This window comes from Arachis ipaensis, chromosome B5 (assembly GCF_059453495.1).
Source record: "Arachis ipaensis isolate K30076 ecotype BB chromosome B5, ASM5945349v1, whole genome shotgun sequence".
Taxonomy (NCBI): domain Eukaryota; kingdom Viridiplantae; phylum Streptophyta; class Magnoliopsida; order Fabales; family Fabaceae; genus Arachis; species Arachis ipaensis.
In genome coordinates, this window is record NC_142440.1 from 134,919,628 (window position 1) to 134,934,868 (window position 15,241).

General features: G+C 33.3%; 2 protein-coding genes across 2 annotated transcripts; both read right to left on the minus strand.

Moving 5' to 3' along the window:
* Window positions 1-1,537: 1,537 nt before the first annotated feature.
* LOC148565867 (uncharacterized) lies at window positions 1,538-3,115 on the minus strand. The gene is made up of 7 exons (XM_088487276.1): window positions 3,101-3,115; window positions 2,792-2,954; window positions 2,697-2,709; window positions 2,597-2,645; window positions 1,999-2,184; window positions 1,819-1,899; window positions 1,538-1,723 (listed from the first exon to the last, which is right to left on the minus strand). The coding sequence occupies exons 1-7, from the start codon at window positions 3,113-3,115 to the stop codon at window positions 1,538-1,540; spliced, it is 693 nt and encodes a 230-aa protein (XP_088343402.1).
* Window positions 3,116-10,615: 7,500 nt separating this feature from the next.
* Window positions 10,616-11,776, minus strand: LOC148565868 (uncharacterized). The gene is made up of 6 exons (XM_088487277.1): window positions 11,758-11,776; window positions 11,483-11,680; window positions 11,318-11,398; window positions 11,122-11,178; window positions 10,919-11,014; window positions 10,616-10,809 (listed from the first exon to the last, which is right to left on the minus strand). The coding sequence occupies exons 1-6, from the start codon at window positions 11,774-11,776 to the stop codon at window positions 10,616-10,618; spliced, it is 645 nt and encodes a 214-aa protein (XP_088343403.1).
* Window positions 11,777-15,241: the final 3,465 nt, after the last annotated feature.

A 15,241-nucleotide genomic window follows, 5' to 3' on the forward strand; every position in this document is an offset into this window, starting at 1 on the left:
AGATGCCTGTCTCTGTTTCTCTTAGTCTGTGATTGATATCCATATATTTCTTGTTCCAAATAAATCTCTAGTCCCATTCAGTGAGGGATTCTATCTAAAAAAATATGAAATAGTTATCCAAAAACTTTTATAACAAAGAAGGTATTTAGATTTCAAGAGACTCACCCATTTACCCTTGTTCTATTATCCAAGGATTCCTATTATCTAAAGTCATTATTAATTTATTAAAACGTATATTTATTTCTACCAAACCCTATTTTTTTAGTAATACTCTCGTTGGGCAAGGTGATGGCATATCATGATCTGTAATAATATTATATGGAATATATTGTATGAATGAATCATGTGATGAATCTTCCTTTCTTTCCTCTGAATAAGTTTTCATAAAGTAGTTAAAAGATAGCCCCTTCAATGAGTCAAAGTATTTGAAGATATCTTGCTTCTTAAAACGGATAAAAATTCAAATTTAAAAAAACTGTCCTTCTTGTTATACGGTTCCATGGCAACACCTTCCATGATGTACTATTCTTTCTACAATTTTTAGAAAGTGCTTAGTACCTCTTTTTAGACCAATATATTTTTTTGAATAAAAAAAATTCTTATACCATTATTCAACCATCTATAGATCCAATGGATTTAAATTCATTAATATTTTAAATTTTGATGTCTCATGCTACTTTTTCTTGATCGAAGCTTCACTTATTGATTCAACCTAGTAGATATAGAAAAAATCTATTGTTTGTAGCTATTAGGGACTATATAGCATTGATTTATAATGAATATATTTTTTTTAAATCATATATCAGAATTACTTGTTTATTGCCTCAACAAATTATATAATGAATATTCCTTAATTTTTCTTGAAGTAAGTTTTGATAAAGTTTGGCTAAGTAAGACATTTTGTTTTACTTGATAACTGCAGCAAATAAAATAGGATAACCAAGACTGTCATTGAGCTCCCCTTGTGAGGGCAGATACATTAGTTACAAGTAATAAAATTATTTGACTTACGTTAAAGGTTATTTAGCATGTCCAAAATGTAAAAAGTGGTACTATTTAGTTACAGTCTAAATAAAAAAAATCCTTTAAAATTCTATATAGATCCCATTAAGCTAAATGCTTATCCATCACATTTAATTGGATATCAAGCTTGTGAGATTAGAATATTAACAACTATAGTCCAAATTCACAAATATATTGCTAATGAAGCTTAATATAAATACTGCATTGGAATTAAAAATAATGTACTGCTACACTGTTCATATGAAAGTCACATATAAAATTTACCTTAAAATGCATTAGCCTAATAATTACATACCAAAGTCATTCACCATACTTCGAAATAACCGAGTACCATAAATTGGCATACTTATGGCTGAACTAATACAAAAACAAAAGTACTACACATATCAAAATGCAGAAACCTCTAAACATTGTCAATCTGATTCCATAACTGTATCAAAATATAGGAACCAAAATAATCCGCATACCAAACAACATACTAAGATCCAACCATGCTATTAATCATGCATTATGCCTAATTATCACTCCCACTAATTTGCATCTTCTGCCTCTTTCCACCCTTGCGACTGAACTTGTTCGTGGAAAATCCCAATTCATCTTCATTATCAACATTTATAGGCAAAGACTGTTTCATCCCCATGGTAGCTCTTTTAGCTGGGGTTTTCTCTTTGAGGCTGGTGACACTGTCCTCAATACCATCCTGAGAACAGCAACATTATAATTCCACCTTTATGTATATAAAAATTACTTGTAAAAAAAAGATGCCTTGTTAGCAATGATATTATATGAGCTCACCATAGAAAAAATAGAATCAGTGTCATTTTGCATATTGGCCAAAACTGTCGACACGTTGATCGAGTCACTGCACCCATTGTCCTATAAATGGGCACACAATAATCCTACTTATACATTATAATATACATGCTAGCATAGTTAATATTCCCATTGTCAAAATGAAATAACTAAAGCACATACAGTTATAACATCAAAGTCGAGATTATGCACTTCCTTGGGGTGATTCATCTCTATAATCTCCTCATCATCACATATTTTCATGATAGTATAGACCTGGTCATATTGTCTAATGTTCGATGATTTAACGTTAATCTTGAAAAGTAACTTCCTACCCATCATGGTTTCCAAAGCCGGGGGGGTATCCATCTCCATCAAAAGCCTAGGGTGTTTATAGATATCAATCAATATACTTGTTAAAAAAAAATAAAGATCAACTGCAAATCTTACATAATATACTTGATAAAGTTCAACAAACATTTTTAAAAAAACAAAGGGGTTACGCATCTTAAGTATAACTGCATATCTTACAAAATCATATAATGAATTTTCCTTAATTTTTCTTTGAATAAGCATGATAAAGTTTGGCTAAGTTACACATTTTATTTTACTTGATAACTGCAACAAATAAAATAGGACAATCTAAACTGTCATTGAGCTCCACTCATGAGGGGTTGATACATCAGTTACATTGGATAAAATTATTTTACTTACATTGAAGGTTAATTAGCAAGTCGACAATGTGAAAAGTAGTATTATCCAATTATAGTCTAAATAATACCTCGTTCTTGACCTGGTCAGCTTGCCTCCCGCATAGCTGTACCGTTTCCCTTATCCCACATTAACAATGTTATGCTACCCGCTCCGTCACATGCCATCACCTCAACTTTGAACCTGAATCAAACACGTCAAAACATCAATAAACTTGAAACAGAAAACATGCATTTTATAATTTTAACATATATGTCATACACACCTAAGTGATGAGCTCCAAGGGTGTGACCACATCTACCACACTCATATCTGTTTCCAATAGGGGTTTCTACTTTCTTTGGACATTTTCGGCATGATTTGTAATACCAATCATCCTTGCCAGAGTTAATTGAAACTATTGTACCGGCAATCCATATAGGCCCTTCCTGCAAATAATAACATGGAAATGTTAATATATAGCAATGAAAATAGACTAAGTAGATTCTTGTACTAATTGTCCTCGCCTGTGTTGAGCTGATGGCTTCTTCTATAGTTTTAACAGCAACATCTCCCTTTTTTAGCTCGTCGGCACCAGATCGCGGGCCATGGGATGAAACTTGACTAATTCTGGCCGAGTTTGCCGGTTTTTCAGAAAGCCTCCTTCAAAATTAATAAATACCGACATCACAACCCATACACACAAAAATTTTCTTCTCGCATAATCACTCATTGTGGATGTTAACTAACCTGTTACGGAAATCTCTAACCTCTTCCAAATCAGGATTAATACGTAACTTAGAATACTCAAAGTGACTCTGCACTGATGTTTTTTCTATAAGAGAATATAGATTATTGTGAGCTACATGTTCTTGAATTGTTAATGCCATTAATAGTAAGCACAACAACAACCCATTTGGTGTAAACACATACCATTCCACCTGCTCGGTTTAAAGCATTGAGCTATAACTATCAGAGGCTCCACCCTTTCTCCCTCGAGATATGGTAGAATTTGGTCTACCATGTCTCCAAACAACACACACCCAATGCTGTTATTTCTGCATCACAATGTTAGAAGAATAAAAATTTTGTTACTAAGTGCAGTCATAACAAAAGTGAACAAATCAAATTACTATAGAGAACTCTTACTCAAGGTCTTCGATCAAAATAGCCAAACGCATTGTCTCTCTGCCTTTGCTGGTAATCAACTCTCTTGGATCCTCTTTTCCAACAACTTCACCAATGACATCTACACAACAATGAAAGGTCCAAAACAAATTAATTTTCTCACATGACATGTTTGTTAGATAAATCCACCACTGGTATCATTTTTTTTAAATTTGCATTACCTATGAGTATTGAATCATCGATCTTGCAGCCGAAGCAACTCCACAATAGGCTTAAAAGAAAATGCCTCTAGAGGAAAACTGGGATGAGGTACCGGAAGAACAGTGGTCTTCTGTGAAAAATTGATGGTCCATCTATTTGTAGTTATCTTGATTTTCTCTTTTTTGTCCACCACTATGAAGTTAGACATCACATACATGCTAAACTCCAAAATATTACCTCTCCACTTCTTGACCAATGGTTTTGGGATTGAAGCACGGATCCTACCACCCTAGAAATTTTTAAAACAACATGTTAGTAGTAGAAACACTATTAGAATCCAGAAAATAATTAGGTATACTATATATCCAACATACTTACTTTGATATCTTGAAGAACCATCTCAATGCCATTGATTTCCTTGTCATTGAACCTGTTTGGAACTTCCCATAAGTGCACAACATAAACCTTGAAATTCAATTGAAGTTTTGTTGGATTAACATCCATTAACATATCATTTATTTCTGCCATGTTTATGCAGGCTTGGAACAAAAAAGCTCACTATTTTTGAGTAGAGAACACTCTCAAATAGTTTCAGGGGTAATGGTTGAAGATGTGTCCTGAGCAACATTTTATAGGCAAGTTTGATTTTTGAAGAAGATGAGAATATGTTTTTACCACGACAGTCCATTATTTAATTCACACAGCTGTCTACTATTTAGTTTCCACGTGTCAGCCAGTGAAGTTATGCATTTGTCAAGCATAGAGAGCACCACTTGTCGAGCAGCAACCTATCCACTACATTCTTATAATATACTACAAAGAACTGCTTCCTTTATTCCTTTGTACATCTCACATCTAAATTTCTCCTGGTCTAGTCGTATAAAGTTTAGTCGCGACGATTCAATCATTGAGTACCCATCGACCAAAAACTGTTGGAACAATCGCCTAGAGTATAGCAAGGGAGATCCATCTGCTAACATTTCTTGTATTCTAAATGCGAAAAATTCTCTCATTGATACTTCCTGACGCCCTTTACCAGCATTTTGATTACGGTTATTAAGTGGTATATCTTCCTTGTAACCATCCTCTCCATAGGGAAATAACAAAAGATACTGTAATCCTAGGTAAGCCGGATTGAGTTGATTGATCCTTTGTAGTTTTCCAGTTTGTGTTTCAACCACGATGTCTCTATCTGTCTTGTATATATCAAAATCACCAACAATTAGTGCTGCAACCTCATTTGTCGAAGGCAAATTGTATCTTCTACTATCCTTTCCTCGCTTCCCTAATAGCCTAAGCTTGATTGTGGTATTTGCATCTTTGGCGACTGACTCTCTGGCCATACAAAATGCCTTTACCAATACGTTGTTTTCATCCAACATCTTTTTTAAGTCTCTAACAATATCCTCGTGTATCTCTTTGTTCTTTTCACCCCTACATATACGTATGATATAATCAGAAAGAGAAATCAGTGCGATCAATACATTTTAACAGTTATTTTTAGACGTTCTAAATAAAATACACCAACAGTATGATATTATGGTTGTGCTACTTACCAAATAGCGGCCATGCGATTTTGAACCTCATTCTGGGTATCAAAGACATACAGTTGTGCAAATTTGGGGTAGTTTCCTTCTGGTGGTATTAGACTACCCATTAGGTGATAGTTCTCACCGGAAAGAATAAATGTTGGTGGGCCTCTAGAAGTAGTTACACCACGGTCTATCTTCGCACCCATTGATGTAAATTGGAACATGCCATTATAAGATCTTATATTATCTCGGAAATGCTTGCTCTTTGTACTATTATTGAACAACAACTCATATAGCACTTTGGGGGCTTCTTGTAGTTGTGGAACTTGAAGCTTTCCTCCATTACAACATAATTTGAATTTTGGTTCAATTGAGTTGTAGCTTTTGTTTGCCCTCTCATCATACCAAAAAAGAGCATTACAGTGTTCACACTCATAAAATGCGCTCCCCATGTGCATGTATTCTGCATTGGTATAGAATATTTAGCACTCATAGGTAATTATGATATGGTGCTTAATATTTGTAGTTCAATTGACCTACTTATTTAAAAACCTTTAATTGAATCGTACCCGTATTATGTTGTTCAATGGCAGACACGTCTCCGTTGGCCCTTTTGGATTTTTTTTACCTGACAGAACAGTGTGTGAGTTTCAAAATTTTGTGGTGCATGCAAATGACAAATATCTAGTGTTTTATATGTTAACCATTAGTATAATTCGATAAAATTAATTAAGCAATCCACGATTGATTGTAACATATGTCTGGATAAAAACTGTCTTGAGTGGACACATTATGAAGCCTTAGAAAATCATATCGCTCAAACGTTAACTACATACCACTCTTTCTGGTACAATCATTTTTTTCAGCTGGCATAGTTCTTTGTGTTCCTGAAATTCCTGCAAATTTTCACCCAAAATTTATGTGGTCAAATTACTTAAACACCTAAAATTGTGACTCAATCCATTCATACATTGGATATAAATAAAGCATTCATTGGTTTCCTTCTATTAAGAAGTTGAGAACATGCCTCGCCCAATCAAATGCCGTAAGGTTGTCCACATGTAAGATCGGTGGCTTGTGGATTCGGGAGGCCACACTTACCGTTGTGGCGAGCAAGAAGCACTTTTGTATGAACACAATAAAAGTCCTCTTGAATTTTTTCTGGTTCTCCTCCCCTTCTACACTAATAGACAACACATCCTGTTTCAAAGTTGCCAAGGAAATATTGTTATAGCCGTCCAATATTTCCTTGTCTCCTTGAGTCAGTCTGCTGTAATGAACCTTTTTCTCGAAAGATCTCCCTACAATATTTTATTAGCAAAAATAAGACAAAAAGGGTCAGTTTAATTATCCGGACACCAATGAACTGAAAATAAGCAGTAAGTGGAAAATGTATTACCTCCAATGGTTATGCCGAGGGCATCTGCTACACACTGAGGAGTTATACTTATTATCTCCTGTTTAGTTGTCAGCTGTACTTTGCTTGGATCAAAATGATGAATCAATTTCTTCAGCAGTTTACTAGGGACGTTCAGTCCAGACACATGTGCCAGGTTACCAAATCCCATTCCGTCCACAATCTCTTTCTTTTCTTGACCCATTTCCCTGTACACTTCTTCTATTGCATTTGTTTAGCATCTGTAATAGTAAATTTTCTGCAAGTTTTGAAACAGAATGTGAGGATATATTTATAATACAAAATAGATATTATTCAAATGAAAATGGATAAATATATTTAATCTACTTACGTTATAATGTGCCTTCTCCTTTATTGTTGCCATTTTTTTGTTGTGTTTTGCTGTAATAAAAAATTTTGGTCAATATTTCATTCAATACATCAAGAATCACAAGCATGTATTTGTTAAACAAAAAATTCCTATGACAGTAGTATGGCTTATCAAAGTGAAAGAGTTGTCTCTAATGTAAATTGTCCTAATCAAAACTCATTCAATACATCAACAACCACAAGCATGTGTATGTTAAACAAGTCAATTAGAATGCCAGAACCCACCGAACCGAAAAACCCTCATGCAGAGAACCAAGATCAACAAAATTACCGAACCAAAAAATGTTCATGTGGTTAGTAAATGATGATGAGCTTTCAATCATAAAAAATACTATTACAGTAGTATGCCTTATCAAAGTGAAAGAGTGGTCTCTAATATAAATTGTCCTAAACAAAACCCTTTCAATACATCAACAACCACAACCATGTGTATCTTAAACAACTCAATTAGAATGCCAAAACCCACCGAACTGAAAATTCTTCACACACAGAACCGAAATAAAAAAACTACAGAACCGAAAAATGTTCATGTGGTTAGTAAATGATTATCAGGTTTCAATCAACAAAAATACTATTACAGTAGTATGGCTTATCAAAGTGAAAGAGTTGTCTCTAATGTGAATTTTTTTAAACAAAGCTCCATCAACAAACCACCGAACCAAAAATCATCCATGCACAGAACCAAAATTACAATAGCCACTGAACCGAAATACGTTCATGTGGTTAATCCTTCATTATCAATTTTCAATCAATAAGAACAAGCAACTATATCTTAAAGCCCTAGTTATATACTGTAAAAATCTTTCACAATAGTTTAATCCACTAAACGAAGCAAATCAAACCAGTAAAACTGAAATGAAACCAGGCGAAATGCAACATTGCAAGATTTTGGGTGAACAGTAGTTTTCTCATACCTTTTGTAGTCTTTTTTGCTGTTTTTGTTTGTTTCTGGTAGTTTCTTGCGAAATCTTCTTCCGATTCGTTTGCAGCAGTGGTTTCCGCAAAGAATGTGATTGAGGCTTGAGTGATGTTCAGAGAGATTGGAAGAGACTGAGTTTTTTGGGGAATTGGTTTGGTGTTGAAAATGTAACATTCGTTCTTAATGAAGCGCGAAGGGGAAAACGAGAAGTTTTTTGTGTGGCGCGTGTTTCTCACTCAGCATTTAATGTGCTGGAAATAATTTGGGCTTAGGCCTATATGGTTATATGGATGTGTAGCAGTTATTCAAATGAAAGTGGGTAACCGTCAAGGCCAAAAAAAAAGTGGGTAACCGTCCAAAAAAAATGAAAGTGGATAAATTAATCTACTTACATATAATGTGCCTTCTCCTTCATTGTTGCCATTTTCTTCTTGTGTTTTGCTGTAATAAAAAATTTTGGTCAATATTTCATTCAATACATCAAGAATCACAAGCATGTGTATGTTAAACAAATCAATTAGAATGCCATAACTAACCGAACCGAAAATTTTACAAACACCGAACCGAAATATAAAATTATACCGAACCGAAAATGTTCATGTGGTTAGTAGATGATGATCAGCTTTCAATCAACAAAAATAATATTACAGTAGTATGGCTTATCAAAGTGAAAGAGTTGTCTCTAATGTAAATTGTCCTAATCAAAACTCATTCAATACATCAACAACCACAAGCATGTGCATGTTAAATAAGTCATTAAAAATGCCACAACCCACCGAACCGAAAATTTCTTTATAAATATAAACATTGGTCACAAGTAAGTACTTTCTAAATTAATAAACTTCTTTCTTTTCTTATTTCATTTAGTTAAGTTGATATTGTAACTAGAGCTTTGAAGTTGGTTGTTACTCTGTTCAATAGTTGTTTTCCATGCAGAAAATACTATTCTTGTTGATTGAAAATTGATCACCATTTATTCACCACATATAATCTTTTCGGTTCGGTAAATCATGTAATTTTGATTCACCAAGTGAATGTTTTTCGGTTCGGTGAAATTTATAATTTTGATTCACCAAGTGATTTTTTTCGGTTCGGTGGCCTACTTTTAATTTGTTTATGTTTAGGGTTACTGTGATTCCATTGTTACAGTATAACTAGAGCTTTGAATTAAATTTGTTGTTATTTAATGTGGTTTTGATTTACTTGATATTTAATGTTTTCAGGATGTAGGGTTTTTGTGATTGCATTTTTACAGTATGATTAGAGCTTTGAATGATATAATGCAGATTTATATAATGCAGATTTTATAACAATGCAAATTAACATTAGATTTCAAAAAAAAAAATTAAAACCAAAGTTCGAAAAATCGGACCGATCATCAAACCGCTTTAGCTATTGGTTCACTGGTTTACTAGTCCAACTGGTCTAACTAGTGGTTCAACCGGAAAAACTGTTTTAAAATAAAATAATAAATAAATTATAAATAAACAGCCTAAAATATAATTATAGTATAATATAAATATTAAAATAGTTTTCAAATTTAAAAAACTACATTAAATGTCATCAATCAAATTCATATAATCTTATTAATATACAAACTCAAGTGAAATAGTATAAAGAAATATCAAATATTAAATGTCAACATAAAGATTTATCAATCATCGAAACCTCAAGATGTTCTTGTGAGTTTCTTTTTTTTTTTGGGATAATTATTTAAACATATTATGTAATTAATAATTATGATTGTGATTTCAACTATTGTGCTAAAAAAACCCTTCAAGTAACAAGGATATGTTGATGGTGGTGGTGTCTTCTGAGGCATCAATGTCTCCTTATCCAGCAGCCCCTCCAATTTCTTTAGCTAAAGCCATAACAAAAGGAATTGTACAAGAAAATGAGGTAGTTAATGGATCATCAAATGAGAAGCTTTTTGTTATTACAAAGTGAAGATGAACATGCCAATGCACAAGTTTGAATGAAGCAACTTAACAGAACTTAATAGAGCCAGAAAGAAAAAAGAAGCAGCAACAAAAGTTTAAATACCAGCAACAAATAATTACTCTAAACCCTGAAATCAATAACTATGTCAACAAAAATTTAGAAACATCATACTTAAAAATTAAAAAATGGCAACAACAGCATAACAAATCCATTTTAATCAACAATTTCAACAACACAAAATCAATTATTTAATTAATTTCAGATTCAGAAATCACAAATCAGAGTATCAGACATTCAAAATACTAAAACAGACTCAACAGTGATGACACTAAATTAAACAGAGCATTAGCAAGGAAGAAGAAGAAGAACATTAGCAACATTATTAGAACAAAAAATTCAGAAATTAAAAGTAAGAAGAAGAACCGAGCAATCAGAAACTAAACAGAGCCATATATATATATATGTTGTAGCACTGAATAACTTTGGAAACCGTGTTGATTAGCATTGCTTCGACCCAATGTTACCTCTGCTTAGTATAGTATTCATGAACAAAAACATTCCAATCCACAACGAAAAACTTGCTTAGATTATATATAATCAGTTCTAACTCATACTCTTAATTACTACTAATCTAGACATGAAATGTTTCACCGCAAAAATTATTAATGACTGCACCACATCCAGTCGAATCAACATAACATAAAGATATATTTGCACACCTAGCTCGATAGGTGAATCTTCAGTTTGTCTTCTTTGCATTTTTTGCCTTCTATCCCTTCTAGCAGCTCTCCTTTCCTCTATTACATGTAATATGCAGTCAAATTTATATTTAATAAATCACTATAGATAACTATTTGATAGCTGATGCTTGAAAAGATAAAAGTGTATATTTTTTTCTCTATTCACCTTGTATTTGCATGTTCCATTGTATGCCATCAGTTGATGTATTAATCAGGTCGACTAAAACTGCTTTTTCAATAAGTGACTCGGACAATGACTCCCCTGTATGTGCACCCTTTCTGTTATCACTTGATTCTTATAATTCATATGTGTTTATAAAAATATCTGAATTTATAACTTTGACCCACATTTTAGTTATTGTGAGTTACCTTGAGCAGAAGTGTAGTCCGACACTGTTCTATCCACTGTAATTGTAGAGTTTGTCCCTACAACGAATAAAATAAAAAAATACACCATTTAATATGCTTATATGTAATCATTGTTAGGCAACTATAAGATTGTTTAATTGTCAACACAAAGTAAGTGTAGTGATTGAAATTAGATATCTAAACAGATAATCTTTACCTGTTTGTGTCTGAGCTACTTTGGCCAACTTTTTGTTAGCTAGTTTGAGTACTCTTTCATTCCTAGCAAGTCTTGTTGCATCTACTCAAGAATTTTATTTCTTTATATCTTAGAAAGAGCATTATACTTTAGCAAATCTGATTATTTAAAATAGAATAGACTTACCTCTTGATAGCATAGATTGTATACCAAAATTGTTTTCTAGCCGCAAATTAGTATAATCATTGGTTTGTATATAGTTTTGCAAGCTCCCATTCAAATCTTGTTGCTCCATACACATTCCACATGGCACGCCCTGTAAATGATTTTCCTTGTCTTCTGAACTGAATATTCTATAATCTTCTTCCACACACATTATATTCCCTGCACAAATCAATGTATTTTCAACTATTATGCTTATATACACTAATCTAGATTTTTTATTTCAGTTTATTAATTACCTGAACCGATGGAGCACATTTGTTGGCTCAATCCCTCGGTTAGGGGACTTGTATTAGCTATTAGAGATGCTGCATAAAATGAATGAACATGTGTCAATTTAAGCATAGACTAAGAAGTTAATGCTATTTCCTATGCTTTTTGGAATCTACTTCGTTATAAATGTATGCGTTTGATTTAACCTAATCCCTTAGTAAAAAAATGTACAATATAACTTATATATGCTATACTCTCCTTATATGTTCTCATTAGTGGTTATGCATCTTGAGTTTAGTAAAATATTTTTCATAGTAATTTTACCTTGGTGGTGAATAACACATATCCTCTTCTATTCTATACACACACACACATACACACTAACTTGAATATGTTACTGTCCATTGATTACATTAAGCGATAAAGTAGATTTGTTGGCTCAATCCATCTGTTAGGGGACTTGTAAACATTATTGGAAAGGTTGTAGAAAATTTTATAAACATCTTATCAAAAAGTGTAAGTTTTATGCATCAACTGAGAGGTTAATGCTATTTTCTATGAGTTATGAACCATATTTTGGTATAACATTCTATTTATGATTTATCCTAATCGATTTATCCAAATTGAACCATATAACTCATATGCAACACTTTGATGAAAACATCACTTTCATCGACTTTAGTAAATTAAATTTCCTTGTAAGTTTACCTTGATGGTGAGCAACTCCTTGGCACTTTCTTTTCTTCACTAATTTCAATGTCCGTTCCATCCTAAAATGCCTCCCGAGATCTGATGATGTAAACATGTTGCCCCATTAGTTGTTCATGGTGAAAGTAATGGTAACGACTGAATCTGAATAATATGGTTTCATCCAGTTAATGTTGTACTTTGTGCTAGCCGATTGTTTCCCAAAACCTGACATTCCTCCCTTGTATTTATTCTGTAATTCCTATCAATGTAGATAACCTCGGCATTCGTAGTACTTGCTCTGTGAGAGATTTTATTTGTGCTCTGTATAGTGTTGGGTGATTCTCCCACTAACGTTGTCTGTGCAATTGGTCCCATATCTGCAACAGTCATTTCTAACCTCATAACAGCTCTTCTCATATTGATCCCATTATGGCTTTTATAATTATTTATATGCTTGCATATTATGGATGAATACTCCTTTTCACGTGTCATTTCTAAAGTTGGTAAAACTTCTTATTCACAGCTAAACTTTCAATAAATACATACCTGTAGGTGAAGAGTCCTTGAGCCCATAGTGGTGATTTGTTTCTGCTGTTACAAAACTGCTAACTGTCGTGTTTGCCATACTTGTCCAATGACTATTCCAGTATTCATCGACCTTTCTCTTATTATTTGATAAGCCAGAACTTTCTTCAACTGTACATCTCATACAGTTAAGAAAATATAGTGAATTTGAATAATATTATGCATAAGTGAATGGCTAAAAGTACTTGGATTTAGCTACTACTTCCATGTAAAAATGAAGACATAATTATTTACACTTTTGAATACGACATGACTCTGATGAAAGTGGCTGTTGCATTTGATGGCAATTTGTAGTATGGCAAGACTCATTTGCTGGTTTAAATTTTTAATAAAAAGTTTTACCTTGAGTATTTAAATCTGAACGGTTTTGGATCTCTTCCAAAGGGAACCTGCAACCTATGCTATCTGCACATTTTTCATTCGAAATATGAACACTAATCTTCTTCTAGTCTGATTTGGTTTGACTACCCATCACTTAACTGGAAAATGGTGGTGTGAAGACTATCTCATGTTACATATGTGCAGTTTTCACATATTCAGTCTCCATCTTGTTGCTTAAGTTTTTTTGAGGCAGTAGGAAATTATTTTTTTCAATTGTGTGTGGCAGACCAAGCTCTTTCATGTGTAAGTTTAGAATAATGAGCTCAATACTACCATTATATGTGTTGTCTATGAACTGGTGCTATTGCAAACCTAAGGTCATGCATTATGTTAGACCACAGCTCTATATTTTTCAAATAATTTCTCTTCATCCAGTCCTAAATAATTTCTTTCATGTACTTATTATGGGTAACCCTCATTTTATGTGGTCAATATTAAGATAGTCATGTGTTTCAGTCAACCACTGGTGTCTCGTTAATCTGAATATCTTTGTTTAACTTGAGCTACACTTGAAAAACCCCATGTGTCAACTTCTTTTTTATGTATCTTAATCTAATTGAATTTTAATTTTTAAAAATTAACACAACGTTGATTGTCATATCACTTAAACTCTATTTATATCTATTATTCTAATAAGTTGATTATAACATCTTATTTATCATAATTCTTGAGATTTTCAGCCTTTTGGCTTTAGGCAATATGATATATGTGCTAATATGCACTATTCTTTATTTGTTTCATTATTAGCTTGCATTAACATGTGATGGTAGATGGTTACACACTTTCATGGTAGTTATCATCAGTAGAATTACTTCATATTTAGATAAGTAGTTCACTGATAGACATTAATAAAAATATAAAAATTTTACAGGATACTTTTGCATAACACCTCAACGGTATTGTTCATCTACCCAATACCTAATTGAGGTAATGCAAGTACAACAACAAAATTTAAAAATACATTAGACATAAATTCATGAACCCTAATTAAGCTTAGACATTTTCATGCCTAGGAACATACTGCTATAATAACAACTTTGACAACACCTAATAGATAGAACAACATAACTTTCAGAATGATAAATTAACCAAACATCACAATTGGATATTAAACCATTAAGAGCCCTTCAGAATGGAGTGTGATTGTTTTTACATTGACATGCTCGTGCCAAGTGCGGTAGACCAAATTCTCTCTTCTACCCTCCATGTACCTAAGCCTTGAAAGAATAACATCAGTTGCTTCTGAGTCATTTAAATAGCCATAGCCACTTCTAGCTTCCAAAACTGATATTATGTCCTTGCCAACAAATAGGGTTGGAGTATATGGAATGCCAAATCTAGACACCCTGATCATCTTCTCCCAATTGAGATTTGAATCCCAATCACTTTTCAGTTGCCAAACCATAACCTGCCTTGTGAACCCAATGTTATGATATGTTACAAAACCAACACCATCATTGAAATTGGTCAATGCGTGGTAATCATATTTCACTTGAACGGGAATGATAGCTTCATGAAACATCCTCTGAAGAAGGTTGAAAGTAACTATTGAGTCTGCATCCACTAAATTAGGTCCTGCCCACCCTATCCAGTAAAAAACTCCTTCATTTATAACATACTTAGGACCGATCTTCTGCACACTGGTTTCAAAGGTCCCAGAATGAGTCCAATCCCTTTCAAATGATGTATACAAAGACCAAGAAAGAGTTGTTTGAGAATAAAACTTCTTATAAGCATGGATAATCCGATACTCTACCGTGTCATGCAAGAACCCAAATGCATAAAGCGACAAAGCGTGACCGGCGTGCGTGCTAGCTTCGTCTCTTGCATATCGCCTCTTACGGGTGAGAGGGT

Coding starts and splice junctions, on each gene's coding strand:
- LOC148565867 (XM_088487276.1), bottom strand. Junction 2,185..2,596: donor CTGACCAGGTCAAGAACGAG/GTATTATTTAGA, acceptor CTTTTGATGGAG/ATGGATACCCCCCCGGCTTT. Junction 1,724..1,818: donor CTGATTCTATTTTTTCTATG/GTGAGCTCATAT, acceptor TGCTGTTCTCAG/GATGGTATTGAGGACAGTGT.
- LOC148565868 (XM_088487277.1), bottom strand. Junction 11,399..11,482: donor ACAATCTATGCTATCAAGAG/GTAAGTCTATTC, acceptor ATTCTTGAGTAG/ATGCAACAAGACTTGCTAGG. Junction 11,015..11,121: donor GGACTACACTTCTGCTCAAG/GTAACTCACAAT, acceptor GTGCACATACAG/GGGAGTCATTGTCCGAGTCA.